This window comes from Aethina tumida, chromosome 2 (genome assembly GCF_024364675.1).
Source record: "Aethina tumida isolate Nest 87 chromosome 2, icAetTumi1.1, whole genome shotgun sequence".
Taxonomy (NCBI): Eukaryota; Metazoa; Arthropoda; class Insecta; order Coleoptera; family Nitidulidae; genus Aethina; species Aethina tumida.
In genome coordinates this window covers 24,469,786-24,495,927 of record NC_065436.1, presented here as the reverse complement: position 1 = coordinate 24,495,927, position 26,142 = coordinate 24,469,786, and the positions used below count along the sequence as shown (strand labels likewise).

Below are 26,142 nucleotides of genomic sequence, written 5' to 3'. Positions count from 1 at the left end.
AGTAATTTCTTCTTACCTCTAATAATAATTTTGCAGCTTTTACATCATCTTTTTTAGCAGCTATGTGCAGTGCTGGTAATCTGACCTTTCCTCTGGTGTCATTCTCCAGGAGGACGGTGACAACTTTGTCGTGGCCTTGTTGCATTGCAACTGCCAGAGGTGTAAACCCATCCTAAAATTAAATATCGTGTGAAATACTTTCTGTATAGTTACGTTAATTTTATTTATTTATGTGCTACTGACCAATCCCAACTTAGTCATTTTAATTTTATATTTAACATGACGATATTACATTCCTAATTTTTTTGCTCATTTAATGATGTGCCAATTTTATTCATTGATATTCAAATTTCTATTTTGTGCATACACTTGAATTCAATATTGGATTAATTCCAAATAAAACTCAAACCACGTGATGTTTGGGTGCGAATTTATAAATTTACACAGTTTACAAGTTTTCAAACAATTCTTAACACACTCTAATATTAAAAACCACTTGTATATGTTTATTCACTTTTTTCATCATAGTCGCTGTTTTAAGACCAAATAATTGTTATGAAACTAGAACATTTATCTCAGTTTCCGTCATTAATAATAGATTATGCTGGTTTCATTGAACTACGCAGAAATAGGATGTGAAAATAGCAAACATGGTCGGCCTTAACCCAATTACTGGACCTCAAAAATATTTGTTTAAATTTACACAATATGCGGATTGTAAAGTTGTACAAAATTTGATCTAATTACTTTGGTTGTAATAATACAATTCGCACCATTTTTGTGTTGAATTGTAGAAATATTTTGCATATTGAACAAAATCCTAATTAAAAATGGCAAACAATTGAAACTCACCTCGGTTGACAAACTCTGATTTGCCCCGTTGGAGAGTAGGTATTTGACGACGTTGTCGTGATTTTCCTGAGCGGCCATGTAAAGCGGTGTAAAACCATTTTGGCTTTGTACATTGACTGAAGCTCCATGTTGCACTAACAACTTAACGACCTCTTCCTGACCCGCAAGCGAGGCTATGTGGAGGGCTGTGTTTCCTTTTTTGGTTGCGGCATCGACTACGGCACCGCGTTTTAGGAGTTCCTCCACTATTTCTACATGGCCATCTTTTGATGCTAAGTGAAGGGCGTTAAGGCCGTTCTGAAAAAAAAATAATGATTCTATATGTATATCTACTTCCAAGCTGTCTGAATCGTATTTTAGTAAGGTCATAAAAAATTCCACAAGGGCACTATCAAATTTTTTTTTTTTTTTTTGGAATGGAAAAGGTGGTCTTGTAATACCTCATTTGAAAGGTATTTTTATTCTCTATTCAATTCTCTTTTGCTGACTAAAATTGAATTATGGGGGATTCATTCTATGTGTGACTTTTTTCTCTTCTCTTAGGTTTAAAATCAACTTAAATTTATTTTAATGAATAAACTAATTATTAAATTGTTATTGATGTGAAAAATTATGTGGAAGTGATAGAGTATGGTCCATTGGAAAGCGGAACACCCCCATAAAATTTGCATTTTTTGTTCAATTTTGACAAACTTTTTTTCAGTTGTAAAGCATGTAATACGTACTTATAGATAAAGTTCCACGTGGTAAATCCAGAACATACAGTGTAATTTTTTAGGCTTAAAAATTGAAGAAATCATACTAGCCCCTGAAATGGTATATAGCAATTGCATAAACAATATGCCTAAAACTCTTAATATCCAAATATCATTTACTACTGACCCATCGGTCAATTCAATACATTTACATCATCTCTTTGGTTCGTGGTTACCTTTTTCAATTGCACACAAATGAAAATTTGTATGTACTTAAACTTTCTATAATTTTTTTTTTATTTTTCAAGCCTAAAAATTATCCTGTAGGTGTTGGATTTATACCCCAAAATGTAACATTTCGTCTATAAGTATATATTTTTATGCTTTTGTAAAAATTGGACAAAAAATACAAATTGTATGAGGGTGTCCCACTTTCAAATGATCATAAACCACAATGTATATAAATTATAATTCAATTAAATTAAGTATCTATACAGAAGGGAAAGTGTTTGACCCGTCTGAATTTAGAAAGAGACATCATGCATGACAGAGACAGTAGAAGACTGTCTTATAGTGGAAGACATACTGTCTCTATTTATTTATTATTACATTTTTATTAAGGTATATCTAAACGTTGAATACTTACCGCATTACTGGTGTTAATGTCGATATTGGATTTTAAGTGTTCCAAAACTTTGTCGAGTTGGCCATTGCGCGCAGCGCGCAAAAAGGACGTATTTCCGTCAGACTGAAAAAAATATTACATAATTATATTAAAAATAATATAATTCCCATTTGACTTTATTCAAATTATATTTTATACAAAAATGTTCCTAATCAAAATATTTAATTATACTTGTTTATAAATGTTGATCTATCTTTTAATAGTAAATAAAAATTGAGGACCGACTTTAAAGTAAGTGATAGTCTAAACATTTCATTATATTTTTAATTTATAGGTCACATGTATAATAATATTAATGGAGGTTAAAGACATAAAAGTTTTTAATTAGCGTAGCTGTTGGATGAGGTAACAAATAAATAATAATATTTAATAAACCATTCATTTTAAAAATAATAGAAACTGGCTTCTAGTCATTGAACGACAAGAATTGTATTGTATGAAATACATCAGTAAATATTTAAATCAAATTAGAATATTTGAGCTAATTTTATATTTTCGTTATAAAATTAAATGTTTTTGTTAATTATATATAATATTAAAGTAATAATTTTATATGATTTATAAAAATGAACAAATTATCAAATTTAAGAAATAAAATTCATCCACAGCAAGATAAATCACTGACATGATTTTGACTTGCTTTCTGACAAAACTAATGGAATTGCATTTAAATTTATTCGTCATTATCTCTGATGGTTGTCACAGAGACTTAATTAATTAAAATAAATTTTAAGTTTAAATCATCTCAATTAAGTTCAACATCAAAAGAGAAAATGAAGAATCGAAAAAAGATCAAAGGTCACAATATTTTAGTGTAAGTGTCTTCTAGTCATAAGCCAAATTAGAAAAATTAACCAATTTTATATTTTCGTTATAAAATTAAATTTGATTGTAAATTAATATTAAATCATCAAATTAAAGTCTTAAATTAATGTATTGTGCAGTTAAAACATTTAATTATTTTATTTAGAGGCTCAAGTCAAAGAACTTAAGTTTTTAAATGAATAAATTTAATTTTAGACACCGGGCTATTTGAATAGGATTATTTAAATTGCGCAACACTACATATAGACGATGTCTAATAATATCATTAAAGGTTAGAATATCTGGAATTCCTATAAGTGAGATGTTTATTCCGATCTTTTGTTATGCTATTAATTCACAATAAAAATTAATAGAAAACACTTGACAGAGTCGAAAATAGCCATACAAGTAAACCTACAAGTTTTAATTTATCTTTTTCCACTTCATAACTTAGTAAAAAGAGGTCTCACGTTAATTAATGTTTGTTATCGTATTCAAATCTGTGTACACCGTAATGGTTAATTAAATTATAAATAACCCTTTCACGTTAATGAAAGAGTCAACAATCACCGATATTTTTAGCCAAAATTTTATTGACGAGTATTACCTAAGGGAAGTTTAATTATACTCACCGGAAATATTTTTTAATAATTATGAATATGAATTTGTTAGAAGTCAAAAAATTTTCTATTATACGTATTTTTAAACGAAAATAATAAATTTAAAGTGTAAATGTTAAAATTTACTTACAAATGGACAGATATAAACCAGAAAATGTAATAAAAAAAATCATTTCATTTCAATTTTTCAAGTGGAAGTTTTATTTTACTTATCAATCAATTAAAATAGTAAATGCACTACGAACTGTATTTTCATCGATATTTATAGCGTAAGTTTTGTAACATTATTTGGCAAACTGTTCTTGTTATTCTAAATCAATAGGTTATGTTTATTTATTTACGCTTCATCGCCAGCACTAACGTGTTTGAGCTTGAACAACAAACGCACATTTAACTGAATTAAAAGGGAAAATTAAAACAATTTTTCTATAACAAATTACTGAATTTGTTTTAAGAAAAAATGCGCCCGACTATTTATAACGACTTAAAAATAATAAAAGTACATATGTATTTATTTCGGTAATTTTCTAACAGTGACGTGATTAGTTTTAGTTTGTGTGTTTATTGTATGTATAAATATATCGTTAGCAGCCTTGTATTATTAACAAATGACATATGTAAAGCTAGTAAAGAAATTACTACTTACTATAATCCATTTTTAATAATTTTACTTATTAAAATCAATAAGATAGTTTGTCGTAAAAATATTTTTTTTTTTTGGTGCTTTAATATTATAATTAATTTCTAAATTATTCAGTTTGTAAGGGTGAACTTACATTTATCTCAACGAAGATCTGGTTAGTCAATGGCATTTGTTATCTAATTTTAGGGGTGCATATTAAAACACCAAGCTGACCATTAGAGTTTAAAATTAAAATAATTATTTTTGTAATAACTGTATATGGAATTATCATATAGTTATAAGGTGAGTAACTCTAAAAAAGAAATAAATAAATCAAGTACAGTTTTGTTCAGTCATCAGACTCACTTTTTGGGATTTTATTTGTATCAAACAGTCCGTGGTAACCGATATCATCAAAATATTGACACGACTGGAAACAAACGTATGATTCATTCAAATGATATTCGCCCAAAACATTATACCCCTCATTGTAAATCACCCTACCATAACAAGTGAATACTGCACCCTATAATATTCACGACCCTGAAACAAGTGCAGGAAGACTATTATGTGGACGTAACCTTCTATCGTTTATACAGTCACGGACACTTTTTAATGTAATTATCAATTAATCTGTACTAAAATATAAAATGTGTGACACAGGCATTTTTATTTAGTTGGTTTTTTATTTATAATAAAATATTACTTTTTAATGTATGTGTTTGGGAGTGAATAATTCTATTCATAAATGAAAATGTGAAAGGATTGTAATAAGTGGCGCCCAACGATCCTCGTTAGACTTGGGCGCCGTTGATATTTGGCACCGTAAAATTTTTTAAAAATAAAGTTGGAAGAAATTCGCTCAGACAGTCACGTACAACTGACCTTAAGATATTACCAAAATAATGAGTGATTTAAAAAATAGCACCACTTAAATGATTCAATATTTAATTGTTCCATAAATCACCAATTCCTTATTGTAGGTGGGGTTGCCTCACCCTAATAGGCCAACCCTAAAACAAGTGCACGAGTACCATTATGTCAGCACGTATAGAAATATCTCGAAAACGTTTTTTTATTCATTGGGTGAATGACACTGCGTTGCAATTAAAATTCTCTTTTATTCCCGCTAGTCACATAGATGATTGCAGTTTGCATACAAAGGGAATATTCTACGCCTTTCCTTGTGGGGCGGTAATTGGAGACACGTATTCACAAAAGCGAAATAATTATTAAGACTAAAGATATTTTTTTGCTGTAACACGGATCAAATGTTTGAAGGATTTAAAAAGAATGAATGCTGTTAATATAAATGTAAAATATGTGTCAAACAATTCACGAATAAAAAAGTACTCACCATTCGAAATAGTTTCAGACACAAAGACATTCTATTTATTTTTCCATAGGAAACCACATTTTCAGTAGACAGAAACCGCACAGTCTATAGGTCATTCAAACTCAACAGGTGAGGAAAGATAAAAATTTAAAGAGTAAACAGACATTTCAGACACTCACTAAAACAACACATTTTAGGTAAATTTACAGCACGTCCATCAAATTTATTTATCTTTCGCATAAAAACAGGTGTTTATGGATCAGTCATTCAGTTGTGGCCGATCAAAATGTGCCGATATGACTGTTAATATCACAAAAATCACAATGGGTCAGTGTGTTGGAGACATCCAAAGGCGGACAATCACTCAGTCGTTGCAATTTTGGCACTATAACCGCCAGATATTTCTCCATTTGAAGGTGGGGTAAAATAGGGGACTACAACCACGCGTTTAAGGCGACGCCTTGTGACGTCATCGGGTCAATACTGACGGCGCGACGGCGCGTCTAGTGGTTGTCTACCGATGCCACCCTCGCCCCCTGTGCTGAACCCCCGATCCGATGCCGGTTCCTAATACCAACTTTATTTGACCATGACACATTAACTTAGTGTGTGTAGAAAACAGATCCTGACTTTATTGGCACCAGATAGACGCTGACTTTACGATGCCGACGTCCGCAGGACTGGATGTTTATGTCCTGATGGATGGGAGTTCAAACTTCTAATGACTTGGTCAATAATTGTTTGTGGTCGAGCCAAAAAAGCAACTTAAATTGAACATGGAAGCACATTTTTTACTAGGATCATGTTGAAATATGATTCACATCCTCCATAACAGGATAAATCAGTGAACTAATCTTGCCTTGTTTTCTGTCAAGACTAATAAAATTAAATTTATACAGATTTATTCCTCAGTAGCACTGATGATTAGCAAAAAGACATGATTAATTAAAATAGATTTTACGTTTAAACCATTTAAATGAAGTTAACCCAGAAACGTCATTGCAATAAAATGTTAACAATTATACTCAATTTTAACACACATATTATGGACATGTAATATGTTAATTGAAATTGCGGATAACTGTATTACGTCATGACATGAAAAGTGCGATAATGATTCAAATGTGTATTAACTACGTCAATAATATAAATAAATTATTTATAAATTTTCAAAATATCTCTGAAATTTTGAAGTTTTCAACCATGCTCATTAAAAAATACGGATTGGGTCTTGTTTAAATCAAGTAAATTGAACTGAACTAAAATAAAATCAATTATCAATTAACCTAACACAGATGGTCTATAAATATCGCAATATGTAGACAGATTTAAATGCAAATTACTAATTCGATAATGTAAAAAATTCACACTGAAGTGGACTAATTTGGCAACCGTCCAATTGTGTCAGCAATTGGATTATATTTGTTTAATTTTAAATCTATTTTAAATATCAGAGTTCTTCGGATAAATATTATGTTTTGGTTTATTTATATGTAGTGGAAAGGGAATTCGAATAATGTGTGACGATGAAAATATTTCAATAAATAATTTTAGGTGGTTTTGTTCTTCAATTATTTATTTAATTAATCTGATTATAAGAGACATTTTGAAATTATATGAGTTATTGAATAATAAAAAAGTATTTTTCATAATAATTATAACGGTGTGAAATTATAAATATTATTACAATTAATAATATTGCGTAAATATTGTCTTTAATGACTTTGTAACTGACGTAATTTATTTATTTTTATAATTAAAATACTGCAGAATAAGACAATCAACACATTTTAGCCCACGTGATTACCGGTAAGTTCATGGTTCCATCCATTGCGCATGTTTACTTTTGTCAATAAGCCCCTTAACAATACAGACATAATTTAAATATAGAATTAGAATACAAAAAAATTTTGTCATTGTACAAACTAAACGCAAATTTTTTGTCGCTAAAAATAAATTAAAAATTCGAGAATATTTTAAACATTTTTATCTTTTCTCTCGAGTTTTTCATATTTTGCAATAACAAATTTACGTATGCGAATGGAATTCGAAACGAATTTTCATTCTAATTAACAGGAGGCGAATTATTAAACAGCACGTAATGTGGGGAATGCCGCAACAGAGTACCTGCTACCGCATAGTGTTCCTGCAGAACAGGTCCACCAACTGTAATGCGATTTTAAGCGTATCGACTCACCTGCCCATTCTCCGTAACCATATTGGTCCCAATCCCACTATCCTACATGCACTTCTAACACAATCGAAAAAGCGACTAATTTTGAGCAAAATTCGATTTATTCTCAGAATAATAACAGGAAAGACATGGGAAAAGTCATAGTTGGCTCCGCGGCCAACAGTCTGTCACTGAAAGGGATGTGAACCAATGGCACCGAGCAACCCCGATATCGAACGCCGGGAAAGTAAGTTTTGATAATGCAGGGGTTGCGTTAGCAGTTACCCCCCCACGCATCAAGGCTCTAAGTCCTACGTGTAATCTATTTTTTTGATCTCGAAATTGATTGATTATATTTTATTATATCAAATTTGTTTGCCTGGTAATTTTTAATGTAAAAACAAACTTATTTTAACATTCTCTGATTTATTTATAGGTGATGATTCTTTTATTTATTATCTCTGGTCTCAAGGAAATTCTAAAAAATATAATTAAATTGTAGCATTAATTAATAGTATTTAATTTAAAATAATAATAATAATTGTAATAAACCACACTATTCTACTACTAAATAATTTGGCCCTGGCACAAATTACAAATATTTGGTAAATAATCAAAAAATGTATCTTTAAAATAAAGAAAATGTTTTTCAAGTAATTTTTCATGTAAAATTAAGCTTCTTTTGACATTCTTTGATTTATTTATGTCGTTTGTAAACGATTTTTTTTATTTATTATTTCTATCTCTGAAAATTTTAAAAATATTTTAATATACTTAAATTGTGGCATTATTTAATAATATTTAATTTAAATAAAAATATTTATACATATAATCATTAAAAGTTGGGTTAATGAACCATAATAATATAATGCGAAATTTATTAATTGTACAAAATGGACACAGTAATGATTTAAATTACACACAATAAAAATAATAATAACTGACTGATAATAGATCTGGCTAAAAAATTGGTTCGAAGGTACTAAAGCTCTTAAATTGGGTAATCAAGAATCAATTATTTGAATTTATATAAAAGATCAAAAAAATCACTTATATACTAACTCAATATATACATAACCAAAGAAAAATTCTTCATCAAATTCTTCACAAATGAAGAAAATTATCTTAAAGAAAACAGAATTTCGCCATTAATATCTCCAAAAGGAGCATCTGAGATAAACAGATTAGATTTAAGAAAAAAGATTTTTGTAATTTTAATGGGTTTAAGACTATAATAAACATAAAACGAGAAAATGATACTGAAGTGTGAAACTCATTCTCCTGTAGCCAAATCAAAAATGGTAGATGGCACATTTTGGTCCAATAATGGTACTTTTTTTATTAATTTAATACCAGTATTTAACTTTTATATCTGATATTAAATGTTTATTATTTTACATAGTGTTAAATAATTATTTTATAATTTTTGCTAGAGACTTGACATTAGCAACTTTGTACTAATTTATTTTTTCCACGAGTTCACTTAAACTTTTAATAAAATAAAGAGATAATCAAATGTTAAAGAATTTTTTGTATTATAATTTAATAGAATTTAATATTATAAAAATCGATCGTGATCATAGTAGAATAATATTTTAGATAAGTTTTGTAATTTAAAAAATATTCCACTCTATAAATATTAAATGATTTCTGCATTGATGTTTATCATAGATAAAGTTCAAATGATTGTAAATTGTGTTTTATCTCCTGAATAAAGTTGTCCGTATACGGGTCAATAATAAAACTTATTTTATAGATTCTGGCACGGTTTTCTGGCGATAAATTTAAAATGCAAATAGTTTTTGCTGCAGTGGACAACAATTTCATATAAACATGTAGTTGCGGCAACATAGGTGGACTAATATAAAATACCGCTTAATCTTAACTTAATGACACCAGTAAGAAGTTTTGCGACATTTTATAAAAGTTCTCCATCAGACACGCGCCGTTCGTGTAGAACACAGTCTGACCTGACATAACAAATGCCTATTTGAGGCTGCAAAATTGGAGGAAATTTCAAGGCCCGGAGAATGCGAAGCAGTTCCAAATTACATCGCTTACGAACGCTCGAAATTATGTGCCTCAAATTCCTAGTAAACTGAATATGCTTAATTAAAATTCTTTCATTACAGCTAAAACTGAACAGTTTTCTAGAAAAATTGTTACGAATTGATTCAAGCATTGCGTAATAAATAGTCTTTCGAATAAATATCCATCAATGAACGTTGGGGTTGTCAGGAACTGTTCTGGAAAGAATCGCAATAACACGGGGATAAAATTAACGACCCTATAAGGTGTAAAATGCCACATGATTTAATTATATGTCAGGTCTGGCATAAATTTTCCTAACTAATATGTGTTAAGTTATTACGCATATTTTAAAGTGAAGGCGCGGTCCCTTTCAAAGACGAAAGTTTGCTTGAATGACTTTTTACGAAATATCAATTCATTAAGCATTAGGTTTTTTAATTTAGGAACACAACAGCACAAAATTCATTTAATTTAAATATAACACTCTGATATTGAGTATTTTAAAATAGAATATGTTTTATAGGATATATAAACATAACGACGGTACATAAATATTACGACAGCATGAAATCTAACTTTAGACATAAATAAAATTATGGACATAAAACTGTCTCTGCCTATGAAATTTATATTGATGTTTTAAAATCCTGAAGAGATGTGGATAAAAAGAAGTTATAAACAAAATAAAAGAATACATTATAAGAGTGTTGTTTGTATTAAAAATCCAAGAGATTAAAAATAATATGTTAAAAATACAAAAATATACGAAATTGTGCAGACAATTTTACTTAATAACAGTTTAAGATCAAGTTTTATGAATTATAATAATAATAAATTTATATAACATAGTATAATTCAATACAAAAAATTAAAACAGCCGTAACTAATTTACGTAATATTTTTAAATAAAACTACAATTAAAAATATAATTAATTAACGTGATATTAGTATATTTTCAACAAAAGCAGGCAGTGACATAATGGTACTTCCTGTTCTGTCCTAATTAAGCCAAGTTGAGTAGTTATGTCGAAAACACAAAAGAACAATAATAACCAAAAATATTGTCAAATTAAACTCAGTGTGTTGACCTTCAATGATTTTGAATAATTATGTATGTATACAAATACGTAAATACTTATTAAACTCTTATTTTAGCAATATAGAAAGAATTCCTTCGGTTGGCCATGTTTAAAAATGGTGTAAGTATACATTTAAACCAATTTCATGCAAATTTATATACATGAAACCATTATTGTGACCATTATTTTTATGACCAATGTATTTAAACTTTACGATGCATTTATAAACCATAAAAATACCGATTTTCTAGTTTGAATTAATCTGATGTTGGTTGAAGCATATTCGTTGTTAGTTTTACAAACTCTTAAGTAAAATAGTCACTATGAAAAATGTAATTTAAAAGTTTTTTTTATATCAAGATCTAAAAAAGACCATAGCATTTTTAATTAGAAATGACAGTATTTGTTTTGGAACACCTGGAACACTGCCAACTGCTTAACAAATATAAATTGGAGAAAAATTGAAAAATTCTCAAATAGATATTGGAAAACTGAATGCACATTTTTAAAACTATATGCTTACCCCTAAATCTTGAATGCTTGTAATGGAGGGAAATCTTTTCTTCATTAACTGTGACATTGTCTTTACATATAAATATCACACTATCAATAATTGTAAATAAATATAAACATCGAGTAAAAAACGGTTACAAACTACTAAAAATTATTAATCTGAAAAGAAAACAATTTGTGGTAACCGCTTTATAACATAGGTCATCGAGATTATTGACTCATTAATGGCAATTTTAACAAAATTTTTTGAAAAATATTTAATTGTTAATTACTTTCACAAACCACTTAACTACTTTTATTTAATCTAATAATTATGCTTTAGCTAGGTATTAAATTAATTTTAATATATTTATATTCTAATGAATAAACAAAATGAAAATATTTTTATAAATTGTCAAAAAGTTAATACAGTTTAATTTATTTTAATTGGTGGCTTGATTTAGCAGTGTTTAATTATTTATAATAATTTTGTAAATTGTCATAATGAGTCATTGATAATGTTAGACGACCAGCAGCTTACACTGATACGACACTGATACTGACGCGAAACGTCATTTACAAACATAAACACATAAAAAATACAAAACTACTATTCGCGAGTTAACGCACTATCCGTCGGTTTTATTTTATATTTTCTTAATTTTTCTCAAACTCACTAGATACGCACTAAATTTATGTAACAAAACCGACCGATCGTGTTGGTCCGCAGTGCGTTTGGAAACTGGCAAATTCTGTATATATTTTTAGCGGTGGTTCAGATCAGCTATTTTAATACTACATCGTGAAAAGCACACGAACTAGACAATCACTGATATAACAGAATAGGTGAATAGTGATGTTTTCGTAACGGTCAACTGAACGAAAAAAAAAATAATGATGTTTATTTTGATTTTCATGTATGATCGTTTATTAACGAGTTTCTGCGCAAATTTCGATCAGAAATAATAGGTACTCATATTAACGGTACCAACAACACTAGGTTACTGAACTACAGATTTTCTGAGTAAAATTTTCAGTATAATACCGAAACTTTTAATTAAATTAATTGCGACATAGTTATTCTATAATCATTACAAATTGTAAAAATACAATTATTTTTTCGTTGTCTTCCCTTATTTTCCAACTTTCAACAAGAAATATCACTATGTTACTGAAACAAATCTCCTGAGTAAAATTTTTAGAATAATTCCAAAAGTTTTAATTAAATTAATGTTAGACCTAGTTTTTTAAATTCCACCAAAAAGGTAATATTTATGTAAATTGCTATACATGAAGTCATATATTTATCTATAAAGATAATATATTTTTTTTTAATTTATTCTTTTTTCTATTTAAAAAGTAATAAAGGAACATTTTAAACAATTGTGCGACAGCATAATCGTAGTTATTCTTATAACCATTACCAATTGTAATTGTAATACAATTATTTTTTCGTTGTCTTCCTATTCCAATTTTAAACAGGAAATAACACTTGATTAGTAAAACAAAAAGATTTTCTGAGTAAAAATTCCAATAAAATTCCAAAAATTTTAATTAAATTAATGTTAGCCCTCAATTTTTAAATTTATGCAAAAAAAGTAACAATTATGTAAATTGCTATACCTCAAGTCATATATTTGTCTATAAAAATACTATTTTTTTTTTCATTTGCTGTTTTTTTTAAATAAAAAGTAATAAAGGAACATTTTAAACAATTGTGCGACTGCATAATCGCAGTTATTCTTATAAACATTACAAGTTGTAATTGTAATACAATTATTTTTTTGTTCTCCTATATTTTCCAACTTTCCAACATAGATGAACATTTTAAACAATTATTCGACTTCATAGGTATTCTACAACTTGCAAATTGTAAAAATACATTTATATTTTTGTTGTCACATATTTGTCTATAAAAATACTATTTTTTTAAAATTTTTCATTTTTGAATTATTGAGTTAACATAGATGAACATTTTAAACCATTGTGCGACTTAATAATGATAGTTATTCTAATACTATTACAAATTGAAAAAATACAATTATTTTTTCGTTGCATTCCCATATTTAAAATGAAAATGAATAAATATAAATATTATACTACTATTATAATTATATATATTAGAAATTTTTTTACATTTTAACGGTTTTTCAATTTAAAATACTAAAGTATAATATAAAAGCAATTATGGTAACAGCTTGTGATATTTTCTTTGTACTCCTTATATAAGTTCTCGTATAACTGACAATGATCTTAGCAAATTCTCTTCCCAACATTTTTCCTATAGAAAAAAAATTATTTACCTTACTAATCATTCACATAAATTAAACCGGATAATAATGCAGCATAGTTGTTTTAAAATAGTAAATTCTTAACATTTTTTACTAATTATTAATTATATTGTCTCCCAAAAAAAGTATGAAAAAAGCCACAAATTTATCATTTTTGTCTCCATGTACTGAGAGTTTTAACCTTCTTTAAGTTCTAGAAAAACAGTTTCAAAAAAACGACGCAAGGCTTACAACGTTTAATGTCTTCAGTTTTATTGTGTTAACACATAGCACAGTAGTTTTAAAAATAGTATTCTTAACAATTTAATTTATTATTAATTCTATTGTTTCCAAAAACATAAAAGAGTTAACCACCAACAATAGTAGATCATTTTCATTTATATTTGTGCAGAAATTTATTTTTGTTTCCAAGTACTGAGAGCTTTTAAAAGTTCTTTAGATTTTAGAAAAACACGACAATAAGATACTGAAATGCAGAGCTTGCAACATGTAATGTTTTCAGTTTTTTTATTATGGTATATGGAGAGGATTTTACATAAGCCTACTTGCTTAGGTAAGACCTGAATTACCAACATTCACGAACTTACATCGAAGTCTTTTATTACTGATCAAATTGGGGAGGTATAGTATTTAATATAATCTTGCTCATTGATTTATTAAGCTGAATAACAAGAAAAAAAAAAAAGAGAGTTTAGTAAACCTTCTTTGTAAACCAAATTATTGCACGGAAATTTAAAAAAATAAGAAGAAATTAAGAAAGAAAAAAATGTATGTGTGTCAATATTTGTTTTGGTTCCAATTACAGGACAAAATAAAAGAAATACGAAGAGCCAACATTGTTTAATAGGTTTATGGGCTCAAAGTATCCCTAAAAGATGTGTGAATTCAATAAATTCTTAATGCTAGAAATATATAAAACTGGAAAAGAAGATAAAAAATTATATTTAAATTATATTATATTTTCTTTCTTTCATATTCGACCAATCATAATGACAAAATTGACATAGTTATGGAGCCCTAAAATAACATAAAAATATTCGTCTCTAAAGTTAAAAAAATAGATTGACACTCATTGATATAAGATTTGAAATTAATTTTTGGATACTTCTTTATTCAAATTCTACTCACAGTTTAAATATGTCCCCATGAATCATATCAACAAACAATTTGTTTTTAATATCAATAAAGTAGTTTATCATTGGTGTCATCTGCATTTTTTATAAACATTTACAATTAAACCACCATGTAGGTGTCATAATGGTATGTGAAGTATAAATTAGGTTTGATTAATACAGATAAAACGATGACATAATACTACGGCATTACTACATTTGGAATTGCTGTGACATTGATGGGTAATTCACAGAACATGCATTAATTACTCGAGTCTTTCTCAATAAAAACATTGATTACATTAGAACTGCATTCCTTTTGTCTGTTTTGGTACATTTATCTAGTACATCAATTGAATAATTTTACTGAAAGTAATTTTTTTTAAAAATGATATAATTATTAAAATTATCAGTATTTTTATTAGCCTGTTAAATACGCCAATTTAGTTTTCAATAGGATTTAACTACACAATTTAAAAATAAAACCAATAACTCACTGTATTTATTATTAATAAATCTAACGAATAGAAAACTAGTGAAAAATATATAGATATTTATTACTAGTATGAAAAAAATATTAGATGACAATAAAATGTGTTTGAATTATATTGCTCTAAAATTAAATAATATATAATATTTTGCATAACTATGAAGCAAATCCAAAAATAAAAATCAATAGAGCTGCGTCAAACAATTATGGCATAATACTCACAGAATCTGGACTTTTACTCTCATCGGTCGTCATCTCGCCAGTATTTTACTCGTCATATCTACTCGTAAATACACAAACGTAATAACCGAGTGCGCTACTGTGAGAAGAACGAGATGCAAGGCGAGCCGTCCATTAAATTACGCGCAATGCATGAGACTGGCAGCAGGAAACCTGCGAATCTTCCGGCATTCCCTAACCTTAAAATCCGGAACGAATTAGGTGCAATGCGTCTGTTACTATTTGCCCGTTTTCGGCATATCTGAATTTTTGTGCGCGCTCATTGGTTGGCGGTTTGCTAAACCACGCCCGGGCCTCAAGGTCACAGACAGGTCCAAATAATCGATGTCTAAGAAAATTCAACAGTTGATGGTTGTCGTGCTGGAAAAATTTATGTCCACGCCATTGTTCGGAAATTGCCTTCGAAGAAATACAAACTCCTAATGGTATTTGGAGCCTCCACATTGTCCACATTGGAATTGGCCATTGAGAGTAACTAAATTTTATTAAAGTCATTTCTTTGCGTCAATAGAATTATGATCCGATTCACCTGGTTTACTTAAAAAATAAATACGTAAATAAATACATAAAAAATATTAGAGCTTCGCAAAGTTACAACCAACATCGTTGAGAGTATGATCTCCATTTCCGTATCCGGAGAAGTAAGTACCCATTCCCTTGACATGAAAATAAATCAACCGCCGACTCAATTTGAGTTTTAAAGGAAAGGTTTGCCTATACAGTTTTATTTCACTTTCGAAACACGCTTTTAAAGTCTAGGTCTCGCATTAATTTTAGAAAGCCTGAGGCTTCTTGAAGTTTTTAGCGTCTGGGAAAAGTTTTAGAGCATAATTTTCAACTAGACGTACAACGTAATTGCTTCGTTTTGAACTTTAAGATTCAAAGTTTTCTATGAATTTAATATTCAGCACTAAATGGAATTTAATAAAATATTCGAGTGTGATGGTATTTTAAGTAATTTTTTATTTGCCATGATCTAAAAACAGACTACCAGGTTATACAATTTTTCATAAAATTTAATCACTGATTATTCTAAACATGTAAAAGCAAATTATTTTAAAATTTAAAGCTTATTGTTTTCACAGAACTGTCGAAGGAAAAAAAATTAAAACAATATTTTACTTAAATATTACAAATAATTTAATTTATTTTCAATTAAATAATTTCAATTTTAAGTAAAAATAAATAGAATTAATTTAAGAAGACAAAAATTAATATAAAAAATTAGCAATAATAAAATAAAAATAATTGAAAGTTAAAAATTTCTAAAAATAAATAGTATACATTACATGCTAGAAAGCAATTACCCATTGTTAGATAGGTTCAGTTTAAACTTTTTCCTTGGATTTTAATTTACTTAATTCAATTTAAAAATAATTATAAATTTTTTATTATGAAAATATTTGAGTGTTAAATGAAGATTATTTAAAAGAAATATTAAATAAGAATGTCTAAAAATAATCCTGATGTTCAATGAAATTCATATTTATAATATAAAAATAAATGTTTATGTTAGATTCTCTTGTGAAAAAAAAATTAAAAAATGCATGTTAAAATATTTTAACACAAGTTTATAATACAATCAAGATCGATTATAGCAGAAATTATTACTTAGAATATTGGAATTAACAACAAAAAAAATCATAAAGGAAAATTAAAAAATAAGAAACTAAAACGAATATGATTTAATAAGTTTTGTTTTAGCCGGCAATTCTAATCTTAATTCTGGTTATGTTGTATTGAATTGAGCTATTGACATTTTACCCATAGATTTAAATAGAATTCATTCATATTTAATTTAACGATTCAGGAGAGAGTTGATTGAATCCACTAAAAATATTCGATATTTGTATATCTCTGATTTTGTATAAAAACTTCAATTGTCTGGTTGTTCATAAACATTCTTGAATTAAATATTTTTACAATAATCAAGAACGTGATCTCAACTTCAGACAAAATTTTACTTGCTAGTTTACTGTAGTAATTGTTATTAAAATTTTACTTCAAAATAGAAGTACATTGTAAAGCAAATTTTTATTTACATGTTCAGACTATTTGGCACCAGTCATATCGATCCACAATGCTGTATATTCCCCAGAAAATAACGAGCCTGGCTCCATCTGTACTGAGACACAACATTGAACAATAAAGTGGAAATGGAAACTGTAGGAACGTTCGAGACTATTTTTTCATATAGTCACAGGAGGACGCAATTTTATTTTTATTTAATGTCATAGGATGAATTAAATCAAGAAGTCTTTTCTTAATTGAATTAACATCATAATAGAAAACTTTTGAAAAACTATTGAATAAATTGTTTTCTCTAAAGACGTACATTTAAAAAATGATTTAAATTTAAAAAATATTAACAAATCAAGAGTAATATTATTACAATTATTTTCTTTACATTTTTAAAATTAAATTAAAAATAAAACACAGCAATGAAATCAATGGTGGATTTAAACCAATATTGACGTTTTTAACGTGCAATCTCTTACTAAATTTGCCTTAATTATGCTGTTCTACAATTTGTTCTGAACACGCACGGTCTTCTACCTTGTAATGGTATTTCAATGTCAGACTTCCATTTTTTTATATCCCGTAATCAATTTAAATATTTTGACGAAAGAATTATATCAAATATACGAAAAATATTTTTAGAATTGTTTGATAAATCGACAAAAATCTTTATGAGTGGATATAAAACTATTCATTTCATCCCCTCTCTTAATTATATTTTTTACATAGATTTTAAACAAAATAAAGATTGCCTGCGACTTCAGAAAATAATTAATTAAAATATAATAAATAATAAAATATAATAATAATATCAAAAATAATAATAATATCAAATAATAATAATATCAATAATAATAATAATATCAAAAATAATATGATTGTTCAATTTAATCAGTCAAAAGTATAATATTTCAAATATAAATCCCCGTAAATCATTAGCTTACGATTTAATTAATGTACATTTTTTAAAAAATTACGTTTCTAGTAAAAACTATTTAAATAGAGATGAGATCTAATAGTGTAGTTTAGCCTTAAAAGAGATTTTAATGTCCATTTTACAGCGAACTTATAATTATGATATAAAAAGCATTTCCGTGTATGGCACGGAAACCTTTGGCACAAAATCAATTTGTCAATAAGGGAAAAATTGAAATGCCCTAACGTATTTCTAAAGTGGCTTAAATATCGGAGTCTAGTTTGAAAGGTCATATTTCTCCATTACGAGAGAAACGTGGAAGTATCCAGCGTCGCCAGGACTACGAGACTATATAAAGGTCATTTATCCATCCATAGCGCCAGACTGGCTGTTTCCAGTTTCACGTCGAATGGTTTTCGTCTGGGAAACAATCTTGGCAATAATATTTCGAGACTAATAAAATTTATCCAAGACATATATTGTTTTCGTAAAGTAAAATAAAATATAGTTATGAGTCATAACTTATGACTATACATTTTTGGTATAAAATATTAAAGCGAGTATTGATGAGTATGATAAAAGTGTAAGGATTATGTTGCTAAATTACTACACCATCTAAATTATCTAATCTGCCAAATCTAATATTAATTAATAGTATTAAGTAAGTTTTATTGTAATATAAAATTTATCGTTACTACCGTCAATCTCTGATCTCTTTCAAACTCGATAAAGTTATCTAAATTTACTTACGTGTAATTTATTCTCAACGTGTACCGGCTGCAAATTGATGAATTGCGGCCTCGTAACTTCCTTATACGGCGACTTTTCCTCATGGTGTTCTTTGTGATCCTTATGGTCCTTTTTATCTTTGTGTTTCTCCTTCTCTTTATCTTTTTCAAGATGCTCCACGTCTATGGCGTGACCGTGGTAGTCTCTGTATATGCCTTGCGAATCGACAAAATGCAATTGAAATGCATGCGACACACCATGGGAATCCACATAGTGGCCGGAATCTCGCTTCTTCTCACCACCGTCGTGAGATTCGTGATAGTGATGTTCCATGGGGGTGTGCGGAAGCACCGGGAACTCCCTGTGGTGGCCGTGGGACCCGTCCAAGTGGTGTTCCGATTTGGAATGCATGTCCTTGGAATGTTCTTTGCCATGATGTTCCTTGTGGTCTTTGTGATGTTCTTTGTGGTGATGGGGATGCGGTACGTGATGGTGGGCAGATTCAACCAATGTTGGTTGAATATGAGTCACGAATTGCGCCATTATTTAAGTCTTGTTATGATTACCATAGTATTATTAATAGATTTTGATTAAATAGTGATTATATATGTGTTATGCATATCTATTATGTAGTCTGAAACATTGTTTAAAAATGAATCTCTCACATATATTATACAAACGTCAAATGTATATGTTAAATAGCATATTATAATCTGTTTTAGATGATTTCATTATTTTAAATTGTCATATCTTTACATATTTTGAAATAAATGGCATCATCAAACAATTTTAAATTAAAGTCAAATTATTTTATTGCTACTAAGTTCAATACATTTTTTTTTAGCTTCACTATAATTTGTAAGTATCTATTGTGAATAAAACCTAAAGTAATTTTTACATGTATATATTTTATAATATATACTTTTACATGTATATATTTTATTAATTCATACTTTGTTTGAGTTGTAACAGATGTTCCATACTATACAAACAATGAATTTAATTTGACGTCGTACATAAATTTTCTAATAAATTAACTGATTTTACTGTATTATCCTTAAAAGTCTACAATATTAGTTATTATAAGACATGCATTATTATTATTCTACCATATTGCTTCTAAAATTTTTGTTTCACAAGAGATGCATTTCTAAACTACATTTTTCAAAAGTTAATATTACTTTACTGAACAATCACTACCCACCAAAAATCTAAAACTACTCCACATTACGAAGATCACGAACAGAAAAACAAAAACACGAACAAAAATAAACAATGCACAGAAGAATGTTTCCCAATAAATATTTTATACACAAATCAGTCTGTCGATTTATTGTCTGGATTAAAGAAGTTTGATTTTGCACGGGATCATCGGTGCGGTTTAAGAGGAAAAACCGTCAACAGATGAATGCTTAAACTGGCGAATGCCGAGAACAAAATTCTGTTCTGGAGCCGGGAAAGCGGAATAAAGTATTGAGATTTCAGCGATGGGTTTCCCGCCCGAGTCTGGTGCAGTGGCGTAGGGTGTGGAAAACTGTTGAAAGCGGCGGAGCCGTTCAGTAATTTTACGTGCCTTGAATCGGATTTATTTTTAGCTGGCTTTTATTGTGTCACATGTATGCATAAGGATCCAATATTGGCTTAATTAAAATCTATTATTAGATTGACGAGCTTGTAATATATGTAATTAATTTAATCAAGTTGTGAAAGACATTCTTTTAAATGGTGAACTACAACAAGAAGTTATAAATAAATTTGATTATATGTCCCTTATTTTATTATATGAAGTGATTAAATGTCTTTATCCGTTAATTATTTTCATCCTAATTGTTTCTTTTGCTAAGAAATATCTTTGCACACGTTACTTTTAACTGTAGAAGAAAAATATGGTTAATTAATAATTAATTGGAAATGGAAATTAATTAAAGAGGTCGTCTTTTCTAATTGATTGTCTAGAAACAATCTATTTTTTTCTTTAATTAATATTTTTCTTAAAAAATATTTTATTTAGTTGAGTTACTTTAGTTTTCTGGAGAGTGGAATTTTATCTAATAAAATTAATATTTGGAGATGAATATCAACATTCATTTGAATTAAATAATTATTTTTAACCTTTTCAATACGTCAAAATAATTAATTTAATAAATATTTAAGGGTTATGTTAAATAAATCACTTTTTCATGTTCATCAAGTTTATTCATATATTTTGTTTAACGTTTTATGTTAAATAAAATTATTTAAAATAAATATTAGAGGTGCATCTTTACTGCATCCCTGTAGTGAAAACTAGTACCCTGTTGTTCACCAACAGTTACGCCACTGCTTGTAATCAATACTAAACATGTGGACGGTCAAAACTTCAGGAAAGTAATTTTGAACTGACGCACGGAGTTTCCAATGGGAGCAACACACTTCGTACTACCACCGGACTCGAAATTTCCTTCTCCGCCCATTCTCGACCCTGGATTCGCATGCGTTGGGTTCCCAGAGCCCGGAGTTTGCCTACAATCTTGATAATTCAAATTTGTTTACACCCCCACTTGGTCCGATGTTTTGTAGCTTAATTGTGAGGGATTTCCTCTGGACCGTAAAAACTGTGAATCACCGGATAAAAACTTGGTTAATTTTTTAATCAATGTTTATCACCCACGTAGAGATAATTCCTTCTATTCTCTTACATATTAAATTAACTTAGTTAGACTGAAATTAATATAAGTGTATTATTCATCAATCGATACAATTATCTATCCTTAAAAGATAATTCTATTAATTATACTGACTGTTTTTTTAATATTTATTGAATATTATATCTGATGATTTTTATGAATTGTATGTTACCACTTGAGCAGAATTATCGGGTAATATAAATTTCCTTGCTCAAATATTAATGAACACAAATATTTTATAGGAAAATTATTTATTATCGTTTACTTTTTTACTACACAATAGGATGTTACGTGTAACACAGGTTGTAAACAAATAAATTTGTCGAGACGTGTTATTTGTCATATAATTCTATTTAACTTTTCGTGGCAACAAATTATATTTGACCATACTAGATAAAGGTTCCACAGAACTTTTATTTATAATTCGCGTGTTGCAACACGTGTCTTAACCAAAATTGTCTTTATTGATGTATTAAATGTCTCATAAACTTTAGAACTCGATCGAATTGTGTTATTTCACATGAATTCTTTTCGCTATCGTTTTTTCGTTTATCGACCCATCATTTTTGTCCAGTTATGCGATTTAAATTATTCATATTAATGAAAAATCTATTTACCAGTTTGTTTTCTTCGCAAACTAAATAATTTATGGGAAAGAAATCAATAAATCAACAGGCAAAATATTCGACTTGAACTAACTGTTCAGTGTTTTTGATTTGTTGATATCTACTATCTAATCTTGAATGTGTCGTAAAATTATAATACTGGAAGATGAGTTACAGCAATGTTTTGTAATATTTGTATTGCCTACGAACACCTGTGCGTTGAGTGAAATCTATGTGTAGTTTAAATTATATGAAATAAGGAAGGATTAATTGAGGTAATTTTGTGTTTATTACAAAAAATAATGTTGTTTATCCAGATTTTCTTTGTTGCTATTTTATCATTTGGAATGTATCTAATGTCATGCTACGCACAATAAATAAATGTTGTTGATGAATTATTGCAATTTTGTATATGTAATTTAATTTAAAACTAAAATTTATTAATACTTCTTATTATAAACATTGAGCTATTTAATTAATATAATTGTATTCCCTTCCCTAGTTACAATGTATCATAATCGAGTATGATATGTATAAAATATAATACAAAAAACAGTAAATCTCAATATTTAGAATTATATTTAATCTGCAGATATAGCAATATTCACATACAGGTGTTTATTATAAACATATTATTGAAAAATAAATATTTATAAAAAGCATAAATTTTCTTAGAAGGAACATTTTTCTAACTTTGCAGGAATTCATTACAAATGCATTATTTTTTATTAAATTATCTAATCTAACCATTTGTAAGTATTTTGATGATTAATTTCCGATATTCTCATGATTTAACAAAACACGTGTGTTAAATTAAAATTTGATTTTGTTAATAAATTATCAAAAAGCTTTACAGGTTTAATGAAAATACATCTTTTAAGAGTTTCATTAATTTATTATTAAAATTATTATAAAATGATATTGATATTATAAAGTAATAATAAGTGTTTAATAATTTAATAATAAATAATATTTAATATTCAAATTTAATTAAAATTGTAATTTAGTTGACAAATTAAATTTATTATTTTAAATTTTCCACTATTATTAAATCCAATTTATTATATGATAATTTATTAGGATAATTATTACATAAATACGTCTATTTTTTTATCATTAAAATATGGACCATATGTAATACATATAATAATATAATATACATAATTAATTAATATTAAGATAAAATTTGTTTAAATGTTTAATTTTTAAAATGCAAAATATTTCAAAATCTTCTATTTTTACTCAATGTTATCACAATGTATTGTTTGGTTTATCTTTTACTTATCATTTGATGTAGTCTACACGAAGTTTAAATTATTAGTTTAAATAGAAAATAAATGATTTCAATAATGAATCATTTATTGTGTATAATGGGTTGCATATGGTCAGACAACAAAAATTTCTATGTATCAAAATATTAATAAAAAATCATGCTTATTTTTAAAATTATAAATTTAATAAATATTAATAGCTACAACAATTATTTAATTTAATTATGTAATTTATTAATTAATACGATTGTTAACTTTAGGTTTTTTGAACGGCAAAAATGGCCGAAGGAAAATCTCGACCTAGTCTTCCTATAAACAAACCGGAAAATAGAGATGCACCTTTGAGGCACGCTCACTCACAAGGCTCCATTGATAGGGTTGGACAAAAGAAGAAATTAAAAAAAGAGATAACACCAATACCAGAGGCAGAGGAAGAGGACTCGGATAACAATGTCAAAAGAAAGGACAATAGAAAAATGAGCAATGTAAGTAGAACAAGTCGGGCACCGAGCATAGGAAAACGCGACGAACACAGATCCAGCAAAATAAGTCGAAGTGGTAAACTCAGCAGAACACCAAGTGCGGCAGGTTCGACCGCCAGTTACGTAAATGGAGGATTTGAAGTCGATCCGGAGGACTTATCCAGAGGGACGTCAGCAAGATCTTCAATGAATCATAGCATAGTAACGTAGGTGTTTTTGTTTTCGAATGAGTGAATTAACAAAATTTAGTAAATATTATTACAGTATTAATATGTAAATAATTTTATAATGAATAACAGAAGTTTGCAAATTAGAAATAATTTTCTGCTTTTTATGTCTCACTACGACATTCTTATAAATTTTGGCACATCAAACTTGAAAGTCTAATTTTAAAAAAAAAAATTTCAATTTTGGTAGTTGCTTCAACATTTTTGACTCTATTTGAAATCTATGTGGCTAAACAACCTTTAAAATTAAGGGTAAATGAACAATTTTTATTTGTATAGTTTTGAAATTGGTTCATTATTTCAGATTCCAACGATTTTATTAAATTGTTTAAGTCAGTTTTTCGGGAAAAAATCGATGGCATAAATTTACATAATAAGCTGGTAGACCACAAAGTTAAGTCCGGTATTTTTTATAATGGGAGAAATAGGTTTAAGGAGCAATAATAGTCACAAAAGAATTCAAATTTTTCTATAATACAATTATATTTTAAATGTGATATACATGTTTCATGGGTCAAAATTTATAAAAAAAAAATATTAAATAATGACATTATTTATTTATATCGTGTATTAATATTTAATATAATATTTTTTTCAGGGTAAAAGAACAGTATTGTTTTTGTAGCAAATGGAGTACTTGTCAAAAAGCATCGGCAGTAACAATTTCTGTATTAGTTATAATAATTATAGTGTTAATAGTAGTAATTATAGTAATTTCCCAAAATCCTGATATTTCTAATACAGTGAGGGGTTTCGTCCAATTTCGTTAGATTTAAATGTTATGTTCAATTAAATGAACTATAATTTTAATTTGTAACACACAATCAAGTACCTATTGTTTTAAGCTTTAGTAATGAATAACTAAGTCAAGCAATATTTATCCTTGTTGTTGGTTTTTCATTAAAAATTAAAAATAATTTATAAATTGATATAAATGTTTCCTAATTACATTAATCATCATGTTAAGCATGTACCTTCCTCTTGTTTCCATGTCATAAATGTTCAAAGTATTTAACAATAACCTATTTATTATACCTATGCAATATCAATGTGTATATGATTGTATTGTGATATAATATAATTAGTTATAAGATCTCCAAATTTTAAAATAATATTTTAAATAAACTTTGACACACTTTTGTTTTATTTGACGCCTAACATTATTTTACTTTAAATATCGTTCAATATATAATGAGCAACTGATTGATTATTATTTTAACAATTTGATATTTAATTGTCAAAATTATCTTTGTTGTAATTATCGTCTTATTAAATTAAAAGTTGATATGGAAAAATGGGAAAAAAACACTTAAATACCAAACTTCCTAATAGTAAACTGTACTACATAAAAAAAATAAAAAAGAATTGATTTTTAATTAATTATAAGTGACACACATGTCTGCCAATATTACTCAATATTCCAAAAAAGAGTATATTTTTGTGTTAAAAATATATTCATGTATAATATCAATAAATACTTTAGGAATGCATATATATAATATTAATCTATATAACATATGGAGTGGATTTTATAGATAAAATTGGCACAGTAACATAACAGTCTGAATGACCGAAATCCACAATCAATAAAATAATTCCACATCGTATCGGATTCGCTGTATTTTGTATAAAAATAAACGCAGAGCCTGTCGATAACTGTATTTATCAATTGTATGTATTTAGTAAAGAGACCCGGCATTTATTC

General features: G+C 27.7%; 3 protein-coding genes across 7 annotated transcripts in view; 1 reads left to right on the top strand and 2 right to left on the bottom strand.

Annotated features, from left to right (window-relative positions):
• Nucleotides 1-12,094, bottom strand: part of LOC109602414 (ankyrin-3-like) — a 118,606-nt gene extending 106,512 nt beyond the window's left edge. Inside the window, exons 1-5 of one of the 5 annotated variants that reach the window (XM_049963970.1) lie at nucleotides 11,931-12,094; nucleotides 11,421-11,569; nucleotides 2,194-2,295; nucleotides 853-1,149; nucleotides 17-172 (exon numbers count right to left, since the gene is read on the bottom strand). In XM_049963970.1, coding sequence (XP_049819927.1) covers nucleotides 17-172; nucleotides 853-1,149; nucleotides 2,194-2,295; nucleotides 11,421-11,477 — 612 coding nt within the window. In that variant the 5' untranslated portion in view covers nucleotides 11,478-11,569; nucleotides 11,931-12,094. Of the gene's footprint in view, nucleotides 1-16; nucleotides 173-852; nucleotides 1,150-2,193; nucleotides 2,296-5,635; nucleotides 5,727-7,811; nucleotides 7,927-11,420; nucleotides 11,570-11,930 lie in introns of those variants that run through there. The other 4 variants (XM_049963964.1, XM_049963965.1, XM_049963967.1 and 1 more) reach the window with 4 other exon arrangements.
• A 7,095-nt stretch (nucleotides 12,095-19,189) lies between these two features.
• Nucleotides 19,190-19,729, bottom strand: LOC109602391 (histidine-rich glycoprotein-like). Its single transcript, XM_020018757.1, has one exon. The coding sequence runs from the start codon at nucleotides 19,727-19,729 to the stop codon at nucleotides 19,190-19,192; it is 540 nt and encodes a 179-aa protein (XP_019874316.1).
• A 2,889-nt stretch (nucleotides 19,730-22,618) lies between these two features.
• On the top strand, nucleotides 22,619-25,583 carry LOC109602409 (uncharacterized). The gene is made up of 3 exons (XM_020018776.2): nucleotides 22,619-22,732; nucleotides 23,989-24,416; nucleotides 25,036-25,583. The coding sequence occupies exons 2-3, from the start codon at nucleotides 24,007-24,009 to the stop codon at nucleotides 25,205-25,207; spliced, it is 582 nt and encodes a 193-aa protein (XP_019874335.2). The 5' UTR covers nucleotides 22,619-22,732; nucleotides 23,989-24,006; the 3' UTR covers nucleotides 25,208-25,583.
• Nucleotides 25,584-26,142: the final 559 nt, after the last annotated feature.